A 27,913-nucleotide genomic window follows, 5' to 3' on the forward strand; every position below is an offset into this window, starting at 1 on the left:
AGTGCGGCAGATGGGCTGCGGTGTTTCATGCTAACAGGCCAACCCTGAGGCAATGACGTCACTGGGCAGTGCTCCACCTGGATTCTGAAAGCCCAGGCCTGCATCTGGGTTCATGGCTTCCCAACATGGGCTCTAGAACCAACTGCTCAACCTTCCTGAGTTTCAGGTTCTTCTTATTTAAAACTGGGGGGGGGGGAGAACCCCATAATAACCTCTCCTTTATAAAGCTGTCGTGAGATTTAAGTGGTGATTGGCAGTATTAAGGAGTTTTGTCCACATTTATTATTCCACTGTGCTGATCAATCAATAGTCCAACGGCTTCCTTCAAATGAGGTGGGTGACGAAATCAGTATCATGAGGAACCATGGGCAATGTAAGCAAACTGCAAAGACAAAACCTGCAGACTGTAAGAAAAGGTATGATGGTGAGACTAACTGATGTGGTGGTTTTATTTAGCAGAAATATCACAAAAACCCCACACTGAAAGACAAGTATGTATGTGGCTGTAACCAGGAGGCTAATCTCATGTGGAAACTGGTGATCATGCAAAGGAACATTGTCTCTGTGACCGGGAAGATTTTATTAGTCACCAGGAGAATTGAAAGGTTCCTTGCTTTGGTGAAAATTCATACAGGACAGTTCTGGGTCACACAGAAAAGCAGCCAGGGAAGGGCCACTCACTGGTTGTCTCATTCACTCAATAGTTATCAGGGATCTACCAGGTGCCACCTATGGCCCTAGGGCTGAGTAGTCCAGGATGACAATGACATTATCTTCATGTGGATGAGAATGTAGCTCTCTGGCCTTAAATACACAAGCACATGGGCAGAGATGTCACTTCAAATAGTCAGAAGGTCAGATTAAAAGCTCAGAATGCTTTGTAAACGCATCAGGGAAGCCCTGATTTATATGGCAAGAGAAAGTGCTGGGGAAAGTCTCTCTGGATAGGAGGACACTTTTAAGCTGAGATCTGAAGGGAGAGGATAAAGTCTTTCAGGTGCTGGAAGTCACATGCAAAGGTCCCGAGGTCACAAAGACCACGGTGTATAAAGCAATAGAAAGAAGGCCAGTACTGCAAACACAGTGAGGGCAGAGGGGCCCAGCTCAGGGCTGGAGACTCAGGGGATCTGTCCAACTTTGCCCACATTGCTGCAGTGAGTTGATATCAGTCCTCAGAGTTTTAAAGCAAAAGCATAACATTCACACAGTACCTTCCTTCTAAGGACTCATGCAGAGTGATATAAAGACAAATGGCCTTAATAATCTAGCAGGCAGAGAGAAAACTTCTCTGGAAAAAAAGGACGCAAGAAAAGGCAAATAATCTGAGAAAAAGAAAACAATCTGGGGCAGAAAATGTAATGCAGAGAAATGCACACGAAATGAGTAGGGCTATGGAAAACCCTTTGCTCCTTAAAAAGTTATATATACAAGTACCACATGATTCAGCAGTCCCTGCTGTTCCTCAGTGCATACCCCAGAGAACTGAACACAGGTACTCAAACCAATACCTGTGCATGCACGTTAACAGCAGCATTAGTCACAGGAGACAAAGGGTGGCCACAGCCCAAATGTTTATCGACGGTCTATACCACAATGTGGTATATCCATACAAGGGAATATTACTCTGCTCTAAAAAGGAATCTACATCACAGATGAACCTTGAAAGCATTATGCTAAGTGAAAGAAGCCATTCGCAAAAGACTGTTAGTGCACGATTCCTTTCCAATGTAATATCCAGAAGAGGTAAATTCATAAAGACAGAATGCAAATTGGTGGCTGCCAGGGCCCGCAGGAGGGAGAATGTGGAGTGACTGCCTAATAGGTACAGAATTTCCTTTGGGGGAAATGAAAATATTTTGGAACTAGATAGAAGTGGTTGCACCAAGTTGTGAATGTACTAAATGCCACTGAATTGTTCACTGTAAAAAAAAAAAATTTTTTTATGTTTTTTAATTTATTTTTGAGAGAGAGAGAGACAGAGCATGAGCAGGGGAGGGGCAGAGAGAGGGGGAGACACAGAATCTGAAGCAGGCTCCAGGCTCTGAGCTGTCAGCACAGAGCCCGACACGGGGCTCGAACTCACGGACTGCGAGATCATACCTGAGCCAAAGTCAGACGCCCAACCGACTGAGCCACCCAGGCACCCCATGAACTGTTCACTTTTAAATGCTTAATTACATGTTATTGAATTTTGCCTGAAAAAAATTTTAAATGACAGATAAAAAAAGTAGGGAAGAAAATGCTGGAGATGTGAGGGGCTCATGCTAGAATCAAACAGAAGGTGCCCCTTGGGTGGAGGGACACATTTGTGCCGGTCAGATTGATCCACAGGTCAGGTTAATCCGATCTCCACGGTTTATTGTGCTTCTCTGGCTTCACCTGAATTAAAGCCTTCAGAGTATAAAAGGTTTCCAAAGAAAGAGGAGGAAGCTCATAGGCCCTAAGAGGTGCGAGGTAAGGGGTTCCCTTTCTCCAACAGCATCCTGGTCCCACTGGCCACATGAGCGCGTGGACCCTCAGCTCTGCCTTTCTGAGCTGCTGTCCCTCCCGGGCCTTTTCCGAAGGTGTCCTTCTAAGCTTGCAGGGGATCCTGGCTAGGTGCTTAAAAGGAAACAACAGGATAATCTGTTTCATTTATCTCCCCTCAAATAGGCATGGGCCCTGAAACATGGTAATAAACCCAGGCACCAATTCCTTTGTGAGCCTATTACGGAAGGTACTGCCTGAAGACACTTGGCTTCATCTGATTTGGGAAGCACCAGCCTCTTAATCTATTTCAGCTGCTTAGGAGTGACAGGGGTCAAGGACAGATGACATCTAATCACGTTTCCTAGCCAGGATGACAGTGCTGCGTGCAGAGGAGAAATAAGTAAGGTTCCTTTATGTTCTAGGAAGAAACTTATCAGTGCTGCTTTCACACATGGTAAGGAGAAGGACCTTTCAGGCCCTATTAGGAGTCTAAGCAAAGGACGAAACCAGTTTTCTGCAAACCATGTAAGCACTCATTCCATGCAAGAGACCATAAACCATGCTTCCCGACAGGCCTTAACAGGACAGGAGGGTTTTTTTCTTATTCGAAATAATTATTTTTTTTGCAATAAGCCCCATTGGCTCCAACCACTTGACCCAAACTTGTACAAAATAGAGAGCTCTTAGAGCCGTAAGTACCCATCACAGTGACAATGCTTTCATTTAGCAGGACCCTCGTTTGTTTATATAAATTAGCCCACAATTACCAATTACATTGTTGGTCCAAAATAAGGTCAGGGAAAATGTAACCCTGGAAAGAACAATGGTCTGGACACAAAAAGTCCAGACAGGACCATTACAGAGAATTATGGGGGATGACTAATCAGCTGGCCTCTTCCTGAGTATTGCCACTCTCACATAAAACCTTTGTGCTAACACAGCTACTTTCTGGTCATAAGTTACCTTAAGAGAAATGTAATTAGTTGTTGGGATTCATTAGCTCCAGTCAGAGCATTCAGGGCACAGCATCTTCCTTGCTGGTTGAGTGCTTGTTAATGGGGAATAATGATGTATTTGTACCTCTACAGGATAATAGTGAAGGACGGAGGGAGGGTTGATCCGAAGTCCTGGCATGCCTGTCCTTTTACTTAGCAGACTGAAAAACTGAAAAAGAATTTATGACACAGGCCAAAAAAAAAAAAAAAAAAAAAAAAAAAAAAAAAAAAAAAAAAAGGACAGTAGTCTAAAAATCAAATGCTGAAGGTTGTCAATCTGCTGGCCCATGTTGTTACTACCTACTGCTTCTTGTGCTTAAATATTCTGGAGGCAAGAAACTGTAGACCCAGCATGAAATCTAGGTAGGGCTATTCTTCTCTGCCTAAGGAAAGCATTTGAGGTAGTACTTCCAGAATCTTCTGCCAGCTCAGAACAAGAACTTTCCAATGAGAATGAAGAGATAAAGGTTTTTGTATCTAGTAGCTTTCCCAATTCTCTGTTTCCAGAACACGTAACTTCTTATGAGATGGTTAAAATCTTGCCAGAGAGGTGACCAGGAGCTCTACGACGCAGGGCAGGGAACCGAGTAGTTATTCTATTCACCCCCACCTGCACCTCTGCTTCCTGTGATCCCCACCCTGCCATAGCTCTCTGAGTCAGAGACCCCACTTGTCACCTCTCCCCATCACAGCTCCAAAGGGCGATGGAGAAGAACCCACAGAATGGGCCATCCCAGTCAGCCTTGACCCGCAGCTGTCCATCAAATGTCCTGAAGCAAACAGTGATGGCTCCGTGACCAGAGAAAGTCATTAACCCAGTAAAGGGGGACAGTGAGAACAGGATGGAAATTCAAACACTTCCCATTTTTTTATTTCAAAGGGTCCTTTGGTCAACTAAGGGACAAGTGGAACTTATTTCAAATATTCTTGGTCAATTAAAGAACACCCAGACTCAAGAAGAGGAGAACGAGGGGGGCAACAGAGTTTAGAGCCAGGTTGTGCAGAGTAGAGTTGTGCGTTCAGCTCTGCACTCTGGAATTCTACAGGATGGTGGGTGGGAGGCGTGATCTCCGAGCCGGTGCTTTGGAACCACTATTCATGCTCTCACTGGTTATGTTTCTCTTCTCCAAGAGGAATGGGAACTGGAAGCTGGAGGTTTTCACTAACGCCACTGGGTGTGGGCTAGCTTCCACACGTGCTCTGCTTGTCCTCCTGGATCTGTCCCCATCTCTCTGGTTGTTTTGTCACAACTCTGGCAAATGCTGACTTTATTTAGTTTAAAATAAGTGCCACTTGGAAAAGGGAAAGGAGAAATGGTATGAAAATAGATGTGTTAAAATACTGGAGAGGATTAGCATGTAAGTGAAACTGTTTAGTGAACTCTTTCTTCTTCAATTTATGGATAATAGACTTGTTTCTTTGCTTCTCCTCCAGGGAAGCCACTTCTGATGCGATGTAATATAATTTGGGAGGCAGCAGGAGGAAAAATTATATTTTTAATATCAAGAAGTTATGAAGGATTTGAAGAACGATCCAGCTCTGACGACTTGCTTTTTATTTATCAGGGAGTTAACACCCTACAACCCAATGTTTTATAGGGATAAATTTTAAACACCATTGTCTACCAATTGGAGATTAACTAAGCTTTTTTTATTTAATCATTTTTCAAAGGAAGTAATTTGTTCATACTAATGGAAAGGTTTGAATATTCAAATTCTAATAGGAAGGATGATTACTCATATCGAAAAGATAAAATTTAACATTTGTTTGTCCTTTTAAAAGAAGCCCACACTTGCAACCAGATTATAAGATAAATAATTCAAAGCAAGTTTTAGTTAGATCCTGGAAATTTTCATAATTAAGTAGATCAAATTTTGCAGAAATAAGTTGTGGAAACTTTAAGAAGGAATAGCATGATGGGATATCTTATATTAAAATTTTCTATTTATGGTGAAATCATTATGCTCTCACTTCTTCTAGCTTGGGAAAAGAAAACAATGTTTGGGGCGAAATGATCCCTATTACTATTTCATGGAACATAAATGCCAGAAAGAACTTTGCAAAATTATGGTTAGTCCTCTGGGGGATAGCAATGTCTTCTGAAAGAATCAAAAAATGAATTCTTTTCTAGACTTTTCCTAATAGAAAAGATAAGAGAATGCAAAACCTGAAGAGAGAGAAAGCTTTAAGACTACAGGATTTAACAGCGAGTCAGTTAAAAATAAACAGTTTCTTAAATGTAAAGAAAGAATGGATTAGTAAGAGAGGTAGGTTGCCCATGAAAACATTGGAAAAAAAAAAAGAATATGGCCTTCTGAGGTATTCTTTAGGAGAGACACGCTCCAGCTTTTCCAGTTCTGGGGCAGCCTAATGGAACTTGGAGGCAATCAGTTTGTCTTAATGACATTATGAATCGCTTTCAATAGCAAACTCCACAGACCGTGCCTATCTGCTCTCTCTTGCAACACCCATGCCTACCATAAGGGCCAAGCACAGAGTAAGGACTCAAAAGAACAGATTTTGAGACAATGAAGCTTTCAGTCAATGTAACTAGCTCCTCTTGTTTGGATTCCATATTACCAAGCAATTTTCTGGTTTAATGTGACTTCTTAGTAGCTAGTCTATAGAGAACGAAAGCACTGGTAAAGAATTAGGCTTACGTAACGACCATAAAATTACACCCACTCAAAATCTCTCACTGCAGGAGCATCACTGACTGATGGTCCAGCTGCTGTGCCCTGAGACTCGTACTGTGGTTGCCTTCATACTAAAGCCTCACTCCCCATGGGTGCTTCCAGCCAGTGACCCAGCTCTGCAGCAGTGATAGGGTAAGCCTTGTCTTGGGAGATGTGAGGCTCCTTGGAACAATGAACTGGGATTAAGAACGCTCCAGTGGTCTGGTCGACATCCCCGAAAGTCTAAGACATTTTCACCCACACAACCAACATTCCTTCCTTCTTTTCTGCTCTCCTTCACTTGGGGTCAGACCTGCTGCATCATGCGTGGTTTGAAGACTCTGTTCAAAGTTTCTCTGGTTCCCTCTCATTTTCCTCTCCGGTGTTACCCCTAATTAAATATCTTGCATGGACTGCTAATTCTGTCTTGGTGTCTGCTTCTCTTAGGATGTGGGCTGAGCCAGCATCCTAGCCCCAGTGTAAACAAACAAATGTGTTTTGGGGCTGCTCCTTGCCTCTGCCTAATGGAACATGGTGATGTGGGAGGAACCCAGCTGAGGCATCATACGACCCGGGATTTATCTCACCTTTCCCTCTCTTACTAACTGTACGACTTGGGGCAAGCTACTCTTATCCTCATGAGCATTAACTTCTTGATCTGTAAAATGGGATAGGGGATCCTACTTCACTAGATTATTGGGACAACTGTATCAGACAGTGTGCATATTAAACACACATAAAATCACAATGGGCTTTTAACAGATGTTAAGCCAAAGCTAATTTCCTTCTGATATTATTGGAGCTTTAAGGTCCAGTTTCTGGCCAGGCAAGGTCAAAGGCCAGGCCCTGGAGTCTGTGGCATTCAATAGTGATGCCCCACTTGGGGAAGCCTCATTTGGAGATCCCAACTTGGAGATTTATAAGAAGAGGAGATCAGGACACAGAGGCATGTAGGGAAGACCATGTGAGGACAGGGCAAGAAGACGGCCATCTACAAACCAAGGAGAGAAGGCTTGAGAACCACCAGACCTGCTGACATCTTGATCTCAGACTTCTAACTTCCAGGATGGTGAGAAACACATTTCTGTTGTTTAAGCCGCCCAGTCTGTGGCATTTTGTTACAAAAGCCCCAGCAAGGTAATACTGTATAAACTTGTTAAAACCTATTAATAGCATATAGATCTATTATTATAAAGTAATAAAGTATGAACTTCCCTGATTGGGTGACACGGAGTGAGCTAGAAAGCTGGGGTGCTCCATGGGAGGTGGGAGCCCTCGTCACCAAGGGAGCTGCTGAGGTGGGTAGCCCAATTGTCCTCTCTGATGGGGCCCTAATACTCCAAACCTTTTCGGCCACCCAACTTGTTCCCTTCCTTCAAAGAAGACCTTCATTGCTGAGTCATGACTCAACAAAACCATTCACTTTGCATCCATGATAGACCCAGGGATCGGAAGTGGAGAGCTGCTCAGGTGAGGAATAGCCTCTGCTTTGGGGCCAGGTATGGGAACACCAGGCGTGAGTGGGTGAGTGGCTCTCCTCTCTTCATAGCATCCATACAGTCTACGTCATTCCTGTTTAAGTCCCTGGATAAAGAGTGCTCAGTTCAGCTGCAACACAAGATTAATCTAGAACTCATTATACAAGACTTAAAAAAAAAAAACTGGGGCACCTGGGTGGCTCAGTTGGTTGAGTGTCTGACTCTTGGTTTCGGCTCAAGTCATGATCTTGCAGTTCGTGGGTTCGAGCCCCTCATCAGGCTCTACACTGACAGTGCAGAACCTGCTTGGGATTCTCTCTCTCCTCTCTGCTCCTCCCCTGCTTGCTCTCTCTGTCTTTCTCAAAATAAATAAATAAACTTAAAAAAATAAAAGAAACACTTTTTAAAACAGATTTAAAAAAATTTTTTTACTACATACACTATGCTGAAGTAAGTCAGACAGTGAAAAACAAATGCCATATGATTGCACTTACGTGTGGAATCTAAACAAACAAGTCAAGAACACCAGAAACCAGCTCGTAAATACAGAGAACAAACTGATGGTTGTGAGAAGGGTGGGTGTGGGGGGATGGGCAAAATGGGTGAAGGGGCGTGGGAGGTACACACTTTCAGTTACGGAATGAGCAAGTCACGGCGACAAAACCATTCTTTTTAATGGTTGAATAATATTGGCAACCAACTGAACCTAGCTTAAAAGTAATGATAATTCCTCCTCTTACCTATGGCTAATGCCAGGGGTAAACCAAATAAAATAAATGTCCTTGGAGCTTTCCAGCCAGAGTGTGGTTATCAGTAGTGTTACTTGGTGAACGGGTTTTCTCAAGGTCACTCCAGAATGAGTGGACCCATGGGACCAAGTGCTCATCCATTAGATGGGTTAAAGTGACCAATCGAGGGTCTGAGTTTAATTATACTCATAAGCAAAGGCTCAGTGCAGCTCCTTTGATGGGCTTAATAACATTCTCGTGTGCACAAAGATAGATGGAAAAATTAGGGTTGCATATTGTTGTCCTTCAGGACAAGATGTTGAAGTGGGAACAGAATAGTAAAAATAAATAAATGACTCAGCGGCTCTAGGAAATGAGCTGTGGAAGTTAGCAAAGCTAGCCTTATGCGAATACTTCGGCTGGAGATAAAGTCCTAACTATGCATGACAAAACGTAACACAGCCAAACAGTATTGGAACGGAGTTGTCTTATTGAGCCGGCAGATTAAATGGTAAAAAAGGACGCTTGGCGAGGCCTCACCTACAGTTCACTCTGAAATGATGATAATGGCCATGACAGGGATCTTTAGGATATTGATCTCTGGTATTTTAAATGGGAAATACAGTCATGTTTCACGCGAAATGCAGAAAGCATTCATCCTGTCCCCAGCTGCTGGAGCCAACTTCCTTAAACGATCCCTAAATGTCATGTGCCCTGCCTGAAAAACCTAGAATGGCTCCTGGCTCCTAGAATAACCCACACAACTTTCAGAAGGTAGTTTAAAGGTTGGAGGAAACGGGAAGTTGGTCCATAAATAGGAGCAGAAAACACAAAAACCAGATCCACGTGTTTCGCGTCTACCCAGTCCAGAGGGTGCATGCGATCCTTCTTTGGCTGAGGCTGGGCAGAGCCCAGTCCCGTCCCAGGGATGTCTGGCCTTGCACCTGAGCTATGGAGGAAGATGGGCTAGAGAACAAACAGCTCCCTATCTGGGGAGTTTGTTCTTGTGCCTGAACGCTGTGTGGGGACAGGCAGTGTCTGGGAGTCAGCTACCATTTCCCCCTCCCTTGGCTGTGTTCTCTGGTGGCTCCCTGGATTTGTAGGCCCCCTCTGGTTACTTACTAGTGTGACTGTAGAGGTTCTGATGGTGCCAGAATAAGGTACCATCCACACTGGGCATGGGGCGTGGGGCTTAACACAACAGAAGCTTTTTCTATCACAGTTTGAGAGGTTAGAAGTCCAAAATCAAGGCGTCAGCAGGGCCATGCTCCCTCTTGAAGACTCTGGGGAAGAACCCTTCTTTGCGTTTTTCTCATTTCTCATGGCTTTCAGCCATGCTCGAAAGTCCTTGGCTTTTCCCTGTATTGCCTCAATCTCTGCCTCTGTCTTCACGTGGCCTCCTCCTCCGTGTCTATGTCCTCTTATGAAGACACCATCGGGGCACGTGGGTGGCTCAGTCAGTTAAGCGTCCGACTCTTGATTTCAGCTCAGGTCATGACCTTGCAGTTCACGAGTTCAAGCCCCTTGTCAGGCTCTGTCCTGACAGTGTGGAGCTGGTTTGGGATTCTCTCTGTCCCTCTCTCTCTGCCCCTCCCCAGCACGCGTGCTCTCTCTCTCTCAACTTCAAATTAAATAAATAAAACAAACAAACAAACACCATCCATTGGATTCAGGCCCACCCTAATTCAGTATGACCTCATCTTAATTTAAATAGTTTTACCTGCAAAGACCCTATTTCCAAATAGGGTCACATTCTGAGGTTCCTGGTAGACATAGCTTTTGGGGGGGGGGGACACACTTATTTAACCCATTACAACGATCTCAGCTACAACGAGCTTGTCCTCGGGTGGGGCCAGTCTGACCTTCACTTTTCAGCAACCAGGCTGTGGTTGGGCAATACACGTTATAGTTGAAGCTGATCATTTCGGCCCAAGTTAGGAAAAGTATTTGGTTATATGCGGTACAATGAAACAATCCTCACGCAGAACTGAATCTCTTTCAAGGTCTGACTTGCCTAACTTAGGCCAAAGGAAAGCCATTTCCTGGAGGACTCCTTCATCATCAAGTGAAGAAAAAGCTAATCCAACAGCTTCATGCATACTTACGACCTAAGCCATACCTAACGTTTTACCGCATTCACTTTAGGCCATATTTGAAAATGGTTTTTATCAAACAGTAAAGCTTAAATTGGGCAGTATTGGAGCAAAAGACAAACATCATAAAAGAGGAAGGAGCAAGGAAGAGGGGGAGCGTTAGTGTGTGTCCAGGGTGGGGGCTGGAAGAAGGATGCTGGCAGAGACGCAGTCTGACCCCCACTAATCACCGGCCGCCATGAGCCCCACAATCTAGCCACCATCATTCTTATCAACTCGCTCCTTCAACAACATTTAAGAGATTTTTTTTTTCCATTTCTATCCTCTTTCCTCAGTGACAGATGGATACTTCAGGAACAAATAGAGATCTGCTTTTGAAAAATTCCATTTCCTACCCCAAAATGAATTTTAAATGGAAAAGGACTAAGGGCATTAACTTTTCATTTTATATGTCATATGTGCTTAAATTTTTGCTATGTCAACATGATATGACATCTTTCCGTGAAGATTTACTGTACCTTTTGAGAGAAGGCAAAGGCAAGAGTCTCTTCTCTTTAGAACACTCCCCATGAGTATGGCCCCTGCTGCAGGCTGGTGGGGCGTGTGGATACCACTAGGTATCGGTACATCTGCCGCCAAAGAGAAGTCTTGAGAAGCTGGACAGAGTTTATTAAGAATGTATACAATTATCTAACGTTTGAACAGTGTTAGCGGTCCAGATTTTAGCTTAGGAAGGCATAGGCTTTCCCCGCCCCTCCTCCCCACCTTAAATTTCACTCTGATAAGCTTTGGAACATTTAAGAGTGGTACAATTTGCATATATAATATATTTTTTTCTTTCTGAAAAATGAAAAGATGATGTCTTTTAGAATAGCAATTACTTAAATGCCTAACCTCGGCTTCCCACTCCGAAATGACACAAACAAATTTGAATCCTGCTAGGAACAAAAATTAAGAACACTGCTCTCCATCAGTGACCCGATAAATGTACTTTTACCCACCACCAAAGCTCCTACTGGGGTCAAAGGCCACCCAGGTTAGGAAATACTATCCTGGAAAAAGAGTGGGGCCATCAGTAAAAGAGAATCAAGCCATCAGTAAAAGAATGAAGGAGCCTGAGTACTGGGAAAATAATGTCAACCTTGTTTTCTAGGGTATGTCTTAAAATACAGTCTTATGTTTTTAAAAAAGGCATCCATTGCTCTGACTAATTGCCTAAATTAAGATTTAAGGTGGAGGTGGTGGGAAGGGGCTGACGTGAGGCTCCATGACTAACTGTCCATGTTGCTTCCCACTCCATACTGGCAGCCTTGGGAGGGAAGAATGGGAAGTAGGAAAGGAGAAGGAGGAGGAAGACAGTTGGTAATTTGGATGGGTGTTGGCTGAGATGATGCCATTCAGTGGATGTCCAGAAGCAAATTAAAGGAGCCAACACAAAGGAGAGCGAGTCCATCCGCCAACTGGGTGCTCCGTGGGTTGCGAGGCTCTGAGCACAGATGTGCTCCTGGCACTTCACAGGACATTGTATTTCCTCTCTGTGTGGCACAGCGGGAGCAGGCTGGCCCGGGAGTCAGGATGTGAGTGCAGGTACTGGCTTCCCGACCAACTGACCATAGGCTATTGAACTTATAATAAATACGAGAATAAACAATGTATTCGAAGTAGAAGCTTCTGGTCCCTGGAAGATGGGGATTTTATGAATCAAAATGTTCATTTTCAAAGTCAAAACCTTACCTCTATCGACACTGTATAAAATTATCCGATAAACATGTTGCCAGGTCAAACCTCGGAATGAACGAACGCACACGCACACGCACTCACACAGCTCCATTCTTCAATTTCTCAAGAATTCATGAGAAAGGAGAGTTTCCATTCCAACTCAGTATCAGGGAAAATATCACCCGAGGGCAGATAGCTGAATTAAATTTAACTGACATCCCACATATCAAAAATACTTAAACAGTGACTCATGTGCCTTGCTACTTGTAATTTTTTTTTTTAATTCCAAGTGTTGTTTGATAATGAATGGTAATGGGAAAATCACACTCTCAAAATAAGTTTATAAAATGTATAATTATGAAAAGGACTGAATTATATGGAACTCCTGATCCTTAAAAGGTTGTGGAGGGTTTCTAGAAGTTGAACTCTATAAAAGCAAATAACTGAAAAAAATCTTAATATAATCGGATGGTCCTCAACAATGCCTTAGTTTTAAAAATGATTCCCTAACAAGGAATAAGATCTAAAACAGGAAGACAGTAAGAAATCTTTTGTGCATATTTTACATTATTTTTTAAGGTTACTAATTTTCTTTGCCTTTGCAGTGAAATATCCATAAATCACATGAAATGAACTGAAGTATTATCTGCCCGTTGTGACACTTAACGTGGTGTATGCCAACTTAGACCCCACTTACATCGAATTCCTTATGCACCCACGTGCGGACAGGTGCATTTTGTTGGCCAAATGCAGCTGGCTCTTTCTTACCAACTAAACAAGTTCCTGAAACATATACTGAACGTTCTAGCCAGATTTCATGGAATATGATAGCAGTGGTCATGACACATTGCAAAATAATTCTAACATGTAAATTTGGCATTTTTATACAATTCGGGCAACTTTCAAAACCAAAGCTATAAATTAATACACCAGATCAAAGTATGCAAATGTTACACTAACTTCCTATATCTTTTTTGCTGTGAAAATTCACTGTATCGTTTTTATATGCAATATAAATTTAGTCCATGAAAATGACAAGAACAATTGCTGAGTTTTTCCTTTTTTTGCTTTTAGAAGCACCAAAGCATCAAATTCTTTCTAAATATTTTGATAGAAGAAAATGTTCTTTGCAAAGGTACAAGTCCAGATATGATTTATAAACTGAGACAATCTGGTTGTTCATATACATTTTAAGGAGTATATTCGAATCATTTCTGCAGTTCCCAGGGGGCTTTTGCTGAGCCTTGTTTATTTCTGCCTCCCTGATCCCTCTCTGGCAAACAGCAGACACTCAGTAAATGCTCATGGTTGACACTGCTGAAAGGCAGGAATAGCGTACAAAGTAATTTCTTTAACATAAATAAAAAGCCAGGCTTTCTTGGAAAAATCAAGAATGCATATAACCTCAACAATTAAAATCTAGAATCTTCCATCATGCTAAAAACATTCGTGACTGTTCTGGTGTGCCAACACTGGTTGTAAGTTACGTGTCAAATGTTAGTTGGAATTTCTTGAACTTTGTCCACTGAGTCTTTGGTAAATTCATTTTCGCCCCTTCCCAAGGCTATTTTCTTCCTCTCTCAGCTCAACCTGCTCATCCACGTGGAATGATTCACAAACACATTTAAATAAGAGAGGACAAATTATTATTTTCCTGTAGAAAGGCAGGGGTTTGATGAAATAAGGGGGAAATTAAGTATTTACCATATATTGTCGCGTTTTGCTTTGCCAATTACATGATAAACTCAGAAAAGTGGGAAAACCCTTAAACCTGGTTGCATCTTGACTAAGGAAACCCAATTTGACTACAGGAAATTCTTTCTAAATCAGATGTCCCCCCCTTTTTGCTTCCTATGATGTGTTTGCTCCCGGCCATATTCAGTGTAAGCAGCACATGGCCAACCCGCTGTATGTGTGAACCGAGAGGGATGGATAGTTTCTCTGATCTGATCCCGATCTGACCTATCTTCACTCTGCGTCACATCCCAGATGCTCAACTCAGCCAGATGACTTACGAAGCAGCCCCGTGAACCTACACGGTCTAGCTTCCTCATCTGACTTTTGATCAAATGGTGCTGAAGGTATGCTCTTAATGGAGGTGGCCCACATCCATAAGTCTAACATCTTGAATGTAGAATTGTGTTACTGTATCATTCAGAGAGAATTTTACCTGACGGAGTTCGCCAAGTCTTTACTGACCATACGTCTACAATTGATTCCGAGGCACTTCTTCCATGATCCTTATTAGGAACAATGACACTCTTTAAGTCAAAGATGCTAAGAAGGGAAAAAACGACCCACAATAGTTGAAAATAACTGGACTAGAAAAATCAGGTATAAAAAGTTGGAAGTGGCTTACAGCTTTAGCTTTGGGAGGGAGTTATATTTCTTCTGGTGGGGCAGGAGTTTTCTGAAGGATAACAGAATGTAAGAGGTTATAGAATGAATGTCTCAACAGGGAGTTTTGGAGAACTGTAAATTTGGCTTATGGTAAAGCTTAGCCAGAGAAATCATGTCAAAAGATCATTATTTCGTGACCTTGAGGAACGGCAAGATCGTTAGAGGATTTCCTATTCCTGTCTGCGAATGTATGTCGATATTTATGGAGGTAGACTCGCTTTATCTCCCTCTACACACACACATTTACACCAACGCACCACCCCTCTCAAGACTGGAGGCCCAGAGCATTGCTATACATATTCATGAGATAATTATTATTAATGTCACCAAGGTGATTTTGTTCCTTCTCAGTAGAGACCAGTTTTTGCCCCTGGAAACCAATCCATTGCAGGCAAGATGACAGCTTTGAGGCAGCTCAGCTAAAACAAACCTGTACATTTTATGTCTGAAATACAGATCATTTGACTGGGTACCGTGGGTTGCTCTGGTACTCCCACGTCATCATTAAGTTTATCCAGCAGAGATTTTCAACTTTGGTACCAAAGACAGCATCCTTGGGGGCACAGTTGCCCGAGTTTGGAAAAACTGTATCCTGATTATTACATTCTTTTCTAAGAGCAAAAGTTAAACAAAAATTAAGGTGATCGTAAGACTTCTCAAGAGATTTCTGGGGGATGATTTTTGTAAAAAGGCACTGAGAGAGAACTAGAATGTATTTGCTGCTTTCATTATTTAAAAAAAAAAAAACATTTCATACAACAGGCTTTGTTAAAAAGTTATCTCTAAGCATTATGGGCTCCGGTAGTCACACAGACAAACTTTTAAAAATGAAAACCAAAATTAGTGATGCCACTTAATTAGCTCCCTACGTATATGTCATAGACTCTCCCCCCACCAACTGGCCTGCCTGGTTATTCTATACGCATGATATACTATAACATGGGAAAGAAACTACTGTGAACTATTGTTTTTAATCAAAGAAAACTAATTACTTTTGGTTGGAATGAAAATGTTTATTTTTTGCCCAAGACTCAAGAAAACATGTTAAATAAAAGACTTATAGAAGAAGATGCCTACACCTCGTCAGTACCTCATTAGAAATGATTTTTGCTAGCCTCTTACCCTTCTTCACCATGTCAACATTCATCTTTCTCGGACGCTCTGATCCTCAGTAAAGCAGCAATGAAAATTGCAGAAGCAGAAAGCATATGACAGCAGCGGGAGGCAGCAAGGGTGCCACTCACCTTAGGCATCCGGTCGCATTTCGCAGCACCTGTGAGGAATGCAGCTGTATTTTCCGATCATCCTGGAGTGGTGAATTTTCCCAGCCCGAATGGGGGATAATCACGGCATTGGTCAACACTGCCAGGGTGTCCTGGATGATTGGCATCTTGAGGGCGTCACAAGACGAGAGGTTCCAAAGGACTCCTGCAAGATACACACAAACAGCTTTTGGATGGCCACTCTTTTTTCTCATCTCAAAACCGTTTTCCCTAATCAAGTTAAAGTCAAGGGCAAGGCGGACTTAGAGAGTGTGAATGCACGACCTAGGGCGCACCCTTGATTTTAGAACATCTCTGAGAACCCATTAAAGGGCTGCTGTGAAAATCTGACAAGCGGGCATAAGACTTGTGACACCATCGTCTTCGTTCCATCTCGAAGAGGATGAGGTCTGATTTGAACTATGGATACCAACCAGGCTTCTGTTCACTTTTAATACAGCAGGACTACGTATCCAAAAATCGAACCAAGACAAAAGAATTGTGAAAGTTATCTGAGCTACGAACTAGCAGGACATCCTTGTTTTATCCAAGACCTCAATACGCACATATGGACAGTTTGATTGATGCGGCCTCCATTTAGAAACGGCCATCAACACGCAGGACCTTATGAGAGTCCAGCATCAGGTCTGATGCTCAACAAGGAATTTAAATTCACTGTCACTTGTGACAGCTTTGTCAGTTTTTCTCAGAAGGCAATGCTCGTGGAGGACGCAGAGAACAGGGAGCAGTAGAGAGCAGAGGGCATGTCCGCAGAGGACAGACTAGAACAGAAAGTAATGTAGGCAGAGAAAAAGCTAAAGTTTTAGGACAGATGGAATGTTTTAGGGTTTCAAATATTTTTATTAACAATTCTTAATGTTTATTTCTGAGAGAGAAAGAGAAAGACAGAGTGTGAGCAAGGGAGGGGCAGAGAGAGAGGGAGACACAGAATCCGAAGCAGGCTCCAGGCTCCGAGCTGGTAGCACAGAGCCTGACGTGGGGCTCGAACTCACGAACTACAACATCATGACCTCAGCTGAAGTCGGTCGCTTCACCGACTGAGCCACCAGGTGCCCCTTACATATTTTTAAAGGAAATCTTAAAAATAGGATTAAGTTTAGAAATGTTCCTAAGCACTACGTATAAGTTATAACATCTGAAAATGCTCTTAAAGTATTTTTTTGTTGTTCAAAACAGAACACATGAAGGTAAAATAAACAGAATTATATTCTAATTTTTTATGAAAGACTGTATTTTCTTCTCAAGACTAATCTAAATGTGCATCATCATTGCAGACATGGAGAATAAAATATTTATTTTTAGAAACACAACTTCCAACTTACTTGTTTAATAAGCTTTCAATAAACGTTTAACATGAGATTGCGTTTTATCTACTGTGTTATGAATAGAACAAACAGGACACAGGTACTTCTGAAATTTGTTAGTTTTTCATGGCACATGTTGAACTTACCAAGGGCATTAATAATACTCATCTGAAAGTTGACAATGTTTGATTGTTAACAACTGAAGGAACAGTTTTAAATCAGTTCTATAAAAATGTGACTATAGAGACAAATCCTCTCAGTTGTCTTTCAAAATAACATTTGCTGGGAATTTTACTGAAGTAAATGCAAAGGAAACAAAATGTTTTTGCCATCCCGTATATATAAACTAATCCTTTAGCACAGGGGGTTGGCTCAAGGGCAAATCCTGCCGGCTTGTTTTGGTAAATCAAGTTTTATTGGAACATAGCTCTGCCTGTTTATTTACATACTGTCTGTGGCCTACAAGGGAAGAGTTGAATATTTGTGACAGACTGCATGGCCCATAAAGCCAAAATCATTTATTATGTGGCCCTTTATGGAAAGATTTTGCCCACCCTGCTTTAGTATATAGACCATTTTCTATAAACTTCTATGCACATGTTTGCATTACCATTAGAATTGCAGACTGGGTACACACAAAAAAATGCTCAGTGGTACACAGAAGGTGCTCAAAAATACATTCTGATTCGGACGGATTTGAAATGCTAGCAATATTATCACATACATTTATCTTGCTTTAAATAATATATAAAGCTGCTTATTCAGTCCATTAAGAGAGATTTTACCAAATTTTAGAAAATCAAAATACAGGGGGCCTGGGTGGCTCAGTCGGTTAAGTGTCCAGCTTAGGCTCAGGTCATGATCTCGTGGTTCATGAGTTCGAGCCTTGCGTCGGGCTCTGGGCTGACAGCTTGGAGCCTGGAGCCTGCTTTGGATTCTGTGTCTCCCTCACTCTCTGCCCCTCCCCTGCTCATGCTCTGTCTCTCTCTGTCTCAAAAATAAATAAAACATTAAAAAAATTTTTTTAAAGAAAATCAAAATACATTCATTTGCAGTCTTGTGAAAATTGTCTTTTCTCATAAAACAATTAGGTGTTCAGATTTAAAAAAGCACATTACATTGAAATTAATATCTACCCAAGTATCTGAAGAAAACTTTAAAAAATATCACATTACAAGGATTGTGTCTGTTCTTCTAAGGATACGATGCACACACATAGAGCCAGAAAATAATAATTTTTTTCATTCTTAAATCCCGATTTGAAAATACCAATACATGAAAATTGAGGCATATATGTTTTAAAATATGGATGGTATTTTTTTAAATATAATTTATTGTCAAGTTGGCTAACATACAGCATATATAGTGTGCTCTCGGTTTGGGGGGTAGATTCCCGTGATTCATCGCTTACGTACAATACCCATTTCTCATCTCAACAAGTGCCTTCCTCAATGCCCCCCCCCCGATTTTCCCCTTCCCCCACCCCCCCATCAACCCTCGGTTTGTTCTCTGTATTTAAGAGTCTCTTATGGTTTGCCTCCCTCCCTGTTTGTAACTATTTTTTTCCTGTTATGGGTGGTATGTTTTGCTCTAAAATACATTTCCTCTAAAACCTAATTAGTAAAAGAAAGTCTTCTGCATTTTTACATGCAATGGATTTAAAAGAATCTAAAGGCATTCCGCAAAAATAAAACAATCTTTACTGTTTTCTAACAACCAGGAAAAAGGTCTAAAGAGGGGAAAATCAAAGGAAGAGTGAAGGCCTAATCTAATATCTGACAAGAAGTGAATGATGGGACAGGAGATGGTCCAAGATAACTCTTTATTGGGCTCTTCTCTTCATTACCTTCCTCATTAATTCATTAATTAGTGTAACCTGATTCAGCATTTAGCTCGGACAGAAGTTTCCTTGTTCCCATTCATCCCACCTTCCAGACTGGCTCCATCCTTGTTTCATGTTCCAGACAGCTTATCATTGCATTAGATCCCGCCTCTGAACTTCCTGTACTAGTTCCCATCTCTGAACTTCCTGTACTAATTCCCATCTGCAACCCCCAAGTGCTTCCTGACCTGGGAGGGGTGCACTGGACCTGTCACTGGGGGCAGCTTTTATCTCCTCTGTTTCGATGAGGGCTTGGCCAGATGGACGTAATGCGGCAGAATTTCTTTTGAGGGGAATTCAGAGAGTTTTGGTTACGTTATCTGGACGTATAGACCCGCTCGAGTGTAGAACCAGAGGTCTCTGGGGGTTATTTGAGATAAAGGTTGACATGTCTGACAGGAGTCAAAAGTGGGAAACAGCCAGAACTCTAAAGCTGTCTTGTTACAGACAGACACACACACACTCACACATACACACACACACACACACACACCTCTACACACACACATCCATAGTCCTGGCAGACGGGAGAGAGATTACTTGAGAAAAATGGGCATATCTAGGCATTCTCTATAAAGAAACGAGAAGTCATTGTTCTGCTTAAATTTCTCTTCACTCCGTCCTCTTCCTTCTGTGCTGGCTTAACATTTTTGTTATTCTCTTTTTTGACATCCCCTTCTAATGCCGGAGCCCAATCCTTCTCGCTGGGAGTGAGCACTGGACTTAGAGACTTGCCCTAACTGAGGTAATATGGCGGAGGTGGCTTTGGAGACTCCGTCACAGAAAAGGTACCGCTGCTCCCTCCAAGTTCTGTCTCGGCTTCTGCTGGTTGGAGGGGAAGCCAGCTGTCCCGCTGGGAAGATCTTCCAGTGCTGCTCTGAAGAGGCCTATGGGGCAAAGAACCAAGGTCTCCAGCCAACAGCCACGTGGAGACTGCCTTGGGCGCAGAACCTCCGGGTCCAGGTAAGGCTTCAGATGACACAGTCTCACGTGGGACCCTGAGCCAGAACCACCCAGATTTGCCATCCCTGGAGTCCTGACACTCAGACGCTGCATGGGATCCCTTCTCTTCCCCCTCCTTTGTCTCGGTCTCTGGGCTCAGTTTTTTCCCTTCTACCACACTTTTTTCCTGGTTACCCCTCTCGTAACTTAGAGCCCCTGGTTCTCTTACCCTCTTCATCTGCTGTGAGAGAACAGAAGATACAGGAAGGAGGATCCACCTAAATACTGCAACTAAATACAAAGTGCATTTTAATTTAGATTACAAACGCTGATTTTTTTTTTTAGTACACGTGCTGCCGCCGAAGTGAGCGTGATAAGTGATTGACTTTTAAGAATGTAACCATCGTCATGTTTGCAACTTATTAAATGACCACTTGCTTTAATTTGGAATAATAGTGTCTTAGCTTCCCATTCATGCTGTAACAAGTTACCACAGACATGGTGCTCAAAATGATGCATATTTATTATCTTACAATTCTGCAGATCTGAAGGCTAAATAAAATGCATGAGCAGGGCGGCGCTCCTTCTGGAGGTTCTAAGGGAGAATTCCCATGTCTTTTTCAACTTCTAAAGGCTGCCTGTGCTCCTTGGCCTGAGGCTTGCATCACTCCGTCCTCAGCATCCATTATCACATCCCCTTCTGGGATTCTGAACCTCCCTGCCTCCCTGTTATAATGATACTTGTGATCTCCCTGAGCCCACCTGGGTAATCCGGGATAATCTCCCCATCTCAAGATCCTTAACTTAATCCCGTCTGTAAAGCCCCTTTACTACCTAAGATAACATTCACAGGCTCTAAGATTTAGGATATGGACTTCTTTGGAGGGCCAACATTCAATCTACTACACGTCCCCCCTTTTTAAAAATTTTTTTTTAATGTTTTTATTTATTTTTGAGACAGAGAGAGACAGAGCATGAGCGGGGAAGGGGCAGAGAGAGAGGGAGACGCAGAATCTGAAGCAGCCCCCAGGCTCTGAGCTGTCAGCACAGAGCCCGATGTGGGGCTCGAACTCACAGACTGTGAGATCGTGACCTGAGCTAAAGTCGGACGCTTAACCGACTGAGACACTCAGGCGCCCTTACACATCCCCTTAAAATATTGCTATGCTTAAAACAAAGTTAAATCTCTTATTACAGCTTCACGATCAGACATTTCCCTAAATCTCTAAATTCATCTTGAATCATTCATTCACTTAGTCACTCCATGCACATTAAGGACCTAGGTGCCAGGTTCCGCGTGGGATACTGTGGATACATTACTGAAGAAAACAAAACGTCCCTGCCCTCAGGGCCCTTCCATTGCTGTAACTGTAGTCATTTTTCTGCGGGCATCATGGCCATATTTCTTCTCCTTGAACACACAAGCTCCTTTGAAATTCCGATCTCTTAGACCTACGGCTCTCTTAGCCTGGAATATTCTTCTCTAGAGCTTTCCAAGGCTGATCTTTCTTTCTGCTCACATGGTACCTTAAAGGTGCAAAAACTCAGCGAAAGTTTTCTGGATCACTCTAAACTAGCTTCCCAGACACCTGCTATGAGAGTATTTTAATTTTTAGCAGAGACCTCATCACTAACTCCTATTTCCCATTATTTGAACTTCTGCCATTTCCTCACTGTTCCTCCCCAACAAGGTCCCAGACACGACATGAAACCAGGAGGCCTGAGTGTTCATAGCATACAGAACACATACAACACACAGAATATGCGTTGACACATATCAGGTGCTCACCATTCAGGTGCTGAATAAATACAAGAATTAATAGCTGGATGATAGACCTTTGTAAGATGACATGTGCTCCAGGCAAATGAAGCCATGACGTAAAAAAATAAAATAGCAGATATTATAAGTAATAAGTCCAAGTGAGAATACAAAATGTTATTTCAACAACACTATAACCTCCACAGAAATACAGATAATATAACTCTACAGAAATTCCACTTTTAGCTAGTAGAGAACAATTTATGCTGCTCAAAGACATTAGTCAATTTAGCATTAGAAGGCTCATCTCCAATGTTGTATCTGAGTAATTATCTTGTATTAACTCCTTGATAATTCTAAATTAGCTAACGTAGTGCTAAAATTTCAATTTGTGAAAAAAACCTGTGGAATAAACTGAATTCACAGTGATATTTGGTATCTATATGAGCTACCTCATTTATTCGTATCTGAAAGTAACATAAAAATGTTTTAGTATTTTGGTTGATGGTCACTAGCAAATTTCAATTTACCTGTTGAAAATATGCTAATTTCTTTGAGGTTAAAATCTCTAATAAAATTTTTGTAGCATCTTTCCTTTAATTATATGGATTCAAAAGCTTTCCTTTAAGTATAAAATTATTGCTGTTCCAAATATAATTTTGACAGTAGGTTTAGTTGAGAAGACATTTAAATAACTAATTATGTATACTAAATATATTTAAAATATAGCTTATTTTTATTTCAGGCACAGGGTGGCTCTTTTCCCTGAGATTATCCATATTCATAAGCAGTAATTGGTTTATTAAAATTTCTTTAATAAAATCTTAATTACTTTCACTGGATCCTTTATTTTAATAGAGGGTAATTGTGTGGGTTTTTTTTCCCTAAAAGAGGTAAGGGATATCTTACAAAAAGAAACTCAGATTGACAAAAAATACATTTTAATAACCTTAAGTCTTAAATCATAATAAAATCAAACATTGCCTCTGTCTGTGCAGGCCTTTCCTATGACCCCCTCATTTGCTTTTAATCTTTAGACCTAAAACATAGCCTCTGAGCATCAGTGAGGCTCAAACCAAAGAAAAGTTACGCTGAATTCATTTTAAATAAATGCTTCAAAATTTATTTTAAATTCACCAGCTAATTAAAAATTAACATAATATATATGAAGATTTACTTTTAAATGAATCTATTACTCATCTTATTCTGTGAGTGAAAATGTGTACATCTGGGGAAGGGAGAGAAGAGAAAAGAATGGGAGCAAACGAGTGTATCTACTTCCTCCATCCACACCATTCACACCGTGAGTCATGGGTGGGTGGAAGGTGACTGATCAAAATCTGGAGGCCCGTGACACGCTGTACTCGATTTATGCTGCGTGCACGTGTGTGTGTGTGTATGCATGAGTGCCTGTGCATCTGTGTGTGTGTGTGCATGTATCTGAGTATTTGGGTGCGTGATACAGAAACTTTCAACTGTCCCTGAGAAGTCATGACCCTCAAGGTGTGGTTGTGAATTAGGATTGTGTTGAAAGTTCTTCCAGATGGTATGCGGCATAGCTTCAACAAGATTTGCACACAGCCTCATTTAATGCTTTTAAAAAAGAAAAGCACTGACCTCAAAGATAAAGTCTACCACAATGTTGCGACAATAATGGGTACTTGAAAGTAAAAAGCAACTCATGGGACTACATCAAACTAAAAAGCTTCTGCACAGCAAAAAAAAAAAAAAGAAAAGAAAGAAAAAATAAAGGCTACCTAGGAATGGGCGAAAATATTTGCAAACCATATATCGAACCAGGGGTTATATCCAAAGTATGTAAGGAACTCATACAACTCAGTAGCAAAAAATAAGTAAACAATTTGAATAAATATTGGCAGAGGAACAGAACAGATATTTTTCTAAAAAAGACACCCAAATGGCCAGCAGGTACATGAAAAGATACTCAACATCACTAATCAAATCAAAACTACCGCTGAGATATCACTTCACATCTGTTAGAATGGATATTATCAAAAAGACAAGAGATAAGTGTTGGTAAAGATGTGGAGAAAAGGAAACCCTTAGGAACCACTGGGGGAATGTAAATTGGTACAGTTGTTATGAAAGACAGTATGGAGGGACCTCAAAAAATTAAAAATAGAAATATCATAGTATTTAGCATTCCAATTCTGGGTACATATCTGAAAGAAATGAAAATAGGTTACAGAAAAGATATCTGTATTTGGTGTTTATTGCAGCATTATTCACAATAGTCAAGATCTACAAACAACCTAACCATCTGTCAGTGGATGAATGGATAAAGAAGATGTGGTATACATATTCTTAGAATATTACCTGGCCACAAGAAAGAAGGAAATCCCGCCATTTGCAATAACATGGATGGACTTTGAGGACATTATGCCAAGTGAGATGAGCCAGAGAAAGACAAATACTGTATGATATCACTTACAGGTGGAATCTAAAAAGCCAAACTAATAAAAACAGAGAGCAGAATGGTAATCACCAGGGTTTGGGAGGTCGGAGAATTAGGGTGGTGTTGTTTAAGGGTACAGAAACGCAACTGGTAGATAAATAAGTTCTGGAGATCTGATGCACAGCTTGGTGGTCATGAACAACAATACTATATCATGCAATTTACAACTGCTAAGGGACTAGATTTTAACTGTTCCCACCACAAAAAGAAATGATAATTATATGACATGAGAGATGTGTTAGCTAATACCAAGGCAGTAACGTACTGTGATATATAAATGTGTCAAATCAACACCTTGTAGACCGTAAACTTCCACAATGCTTTATGTCAACTGTATCTCGAAAACAATAAAAAAAATTTTTTTTTTAATATGCGATGTGAATGTTACTTTGAGAAGAATAATTACAGGAAATGGATGCGACAGTCATTCTGTAGTGCATGCAGAAGAGTGTTTTAAAACACATGGAACAAAGATGGTTATAAGAGTGTGAAATAGAAGAATTTAACTTTAACATGTAGTGTTATGCATCATAGGAAATTTTACTTTATTTTATCATTTTTTAAATGATTTTTAAAACTTAGTTTTGAGACAGAGCGAGCGAACACCAGTGGGACAGGGGCACAGAGAGGTGGACAGAGGATCTGAAGCAGGCTCCACACAGACAGCAGCGAGCCTGACATGGGGCGCGAACCCATGAACCACGAGATCACGACCTGAGCCGAAGTCGGACACTCAACCGACTGAGCCACCCAGGCGTCCCTCCGTCATAGGAGATTTTAAAAGTAATTGTATATATTCTTTTTTCAGAAAAGTCGGATTGGATGCTGGATATAGTGACAGAGCCTTAATGAATTTTATCAACGGAATATCAGTATTTCCGGGATATAAAAATTCTCTGTTAAGATTTGAATCTTCATCTTTCTTTTATAAACCTTCCCTTAAGAGCAATCCATTTTTTGATGATAAGTGATTCCCACCACCCAATTTATAACAAATAACTACTTTAAAATAATTTTAAAATATTGAAAAAAGGGTAGTTCCTTAGGCCAAGACTCCTCAAGCTTCCAGGAATCTCAGGGGAGGGCTGACCAGAACACACGATCTCTTGAGTTCTCTTCTTTAATATTTCAGGAGAGGAAACTGCAGTGACCACCGGGGCTTAGGTGAAGGTTAATCCTTTTAGAATTGGACTCACCCAATCATTCTGAGTTAAGAGTCTCACCGAGGTGGTGACGACGAGAGAGGGCTGCGGGAGCTGATAAATGTGTGGGGAGAGCAGGCAGAAGAACTGTACTGTCAGCCTCAATAACCAAAAACTGTCACCCTACTAATGCCACTAACAGCTTCTAGCCCAGACATGGAATTCTTTTTTGAAAGCATCGCACACACGTTACATGCTGAGAATCAAGCAGAATTATTCTTGCTTATTTTCAAAATAGGTACAAAATTTGGTTAACTCCAGAGGAGTGAGATGGTTTTCACATTAGCAAGAAAATCAGATCTTCACTTTCACAAATGAGGCAAATTCTGGTTTAAGTGATTAAATCTATGAGGGCTCCCCCTTGAGACGTCTTAACTCCTGAAGTTCTGCAACAGCTCTGTTATTGATACAGCCATCCATGTTGAGGTGCTGTCTTGTTTCAAAGCCAAAACTGATCCCAGGAACACTCTGATATTCAAATTTTAGTACCAGCAGTGCACCTAACACGTGTAGAACAAGCTGGTATAGATTAGTTTAAGCAAGAGGCCCAAACTCGCTTAAAGTTTTCATTAGTAATTTAAGAAATGATCCTCCCTGTTTTCAAAGCTGGGACTAATTTAATTGAAAACGAGGTAATTTCACAGACAAAAGAGGATGACTTTTTTTTGAAAGGAAGAATCAAAACTCAGGTGTGTCTATGATATCTCATTCCATTTCCAGTTGGATTCTGTAGATCTGCAATTTTTCAAATTACATTAAATGCTTACAGTAAGGGAATAACAAGCTAGATTCCAGTCATCAGAAACGAGGCTTATCTCCAACTGGGGCCAAGCAGTGCAGCTCCTATCTAAGAAGTAAGAAGCTCTTCCCATGGTATTTTTTTTTTTTTTTAAATTTTTTTTTTTCAACGTTTTTTTATTTATTTTTGGGACAGAGAGAGACAGAGCATGAACGGGGGAGGGGCAGAGAGAGAGGGAGACACAGAATCGGAAACAGGCTCCAGGCTCCGAGCTGTCAGCACAGAGCCTGACGCGGGGCTCGAACTCACGGACCGCGAGATCGTGACCTGGCTGAAGTCGGACGCTTAACCGACTGCGCCACCCAGGCGCCCCCCCATGGTATTTTTTTAAAGTAAATTGTAGTCGAAAAGAATTTGGATGTGAACGAAACCAAAACATGCCATCCCCAACCACGTCCCTTTGGCATATGGGTCATTTTGGGAAAAAGGCCACTGGGCACCAACAGAGGTGGAAAAGGTTCTCTAGTCAGCACAGCTTGTCATTTTGTAATGGAAATTTACATTTATAAAGGCAATTTCCCTTTGTCAAGATGTCTCCCTCTTCTGTACCAGGAAGAGGAGGAGGACCCTTAGCAACTCTTACAGCATCAACTTAAATATGCAAAACAAACCTTAGCATGGAACCCTATTTAACCGTACTTTTCTTAGTCACCTTCCCATAACTACTTGTCTCCCCCTCCCAGAAGCCCCAATCCCTTTTCCTTTGTTTAGCCTAAGATGATATTTAAGCATAAGTTCTAACCACCTCTTTGAGCTACCCATCACTGGCTGCTCCCACGTGTATGTGCCATATGCAAGTTAATAAACTTCTGTTTTTCTCTCATTAATTTGTCTTTTGCCTATCTCAGTTACAAGACCCCAGCTGGAGAGCCTAAGGTGGGTAGAGGAAAAATATTTTTTCCTCCCCTATATGATGTCAATGTCTGATAGTAACCATCTGTGAAAGTCATGGGTGCATGTTTGAGCACAGCATTTTGTAAATGAGCCATAGAATACTTTATTTTTCAATTCCCGAGAGATCAAGAGTTAGGAATATAAAATTGGGCTTGCTTGAAACTATAGCCTTCCTTAATGACCTTGGATAAGTCAGACCTTGAAAAAGAAAGCACACAAGCTGTTTTATAATCTCTGGAAACTGGCCCTGAGCCTCTTTTCCTAAAAGTGACTGTAGTTAAGATTATGTCATTTCAGCTAACAACTGTCATATTCTTCTGTGTAGTAATAGAGATGATTTCTTATACTTTGGTTGTGTTTCTTGGTAGCTTTTTGTACCCCAAATTACATGCATTACATAAACTAACTTAAGTTTGCCTCTTTCATAAATTATTGAGAAAGGGAGGAAAGAACGGAGAAAAAGAGGGGCAGGGGGAGGCAGAAGAAGAGACTGAGAGAGGAAGGGAGAATGAGAGAGAGATTTGAAGACATTCATTCAGCCCCATCATATAATGATTTTTTAGGTGGGAAGTGGTATCATCATAATTTCTGGCCCTGGGTTAAATGATGTGGGGACAGACTAATCCAACTGCTTGCTTCAGAAAATACCTGCCTCTGGAAGTTCAGACTGTGAGCTGAGCAGCTTGCTTATCAAAAGTAATAGTTTGCTTATCAAAACTCATTTCATGACCCTTGCCTCTATGTACCACCAGTCCAGAGCTATTACATTATAAACTCTGCCCAATGCCAGTTGTTTTGCATCTTGGAACACCCAC

At 41.4% G+C, this 27,913-nt stretch overlaps 1 protein-coding gene across 5 annotated transcripts in view; it reads right to left on the bottom strand.

The window, feature by feature from the left end:
- Nucleotides 1–27,913, bottom strand: part of CTNND2 (catenin delta 2) — a 957,890-nt gene that overhangs the window by 155,364 nt on the left and 774,613 nt on the right. For all 5 annotated transcript variants that reach the window (XM_060634364.3, XM_060634362.3, XM_078444403.2 and 2 more), the window contains one exon: nt 15,802–15,985. In XM_060634364.3, coding sequence (XP_060490347.3) covers nt 15,802–15,985 — 184 coding nt within the window. The remainder of the gene's footprint in view (nt 1–15,801; nt 15,986–27,913) is intronic.

This window comes from Panthera onca, chromosome A1, assembly GCF_046562875.1.
Source record: "Panthera onca isolate mPanOnc1 chromosome A1, mPanOnc1 haplotype 2, whole genome shotgun sequence".
Taxonomy (NCBI): Eukaryota; Metazoa; Chordata; class Mammalia; order Carnivora; family Felidae; genus Panthera; species Panthera onca.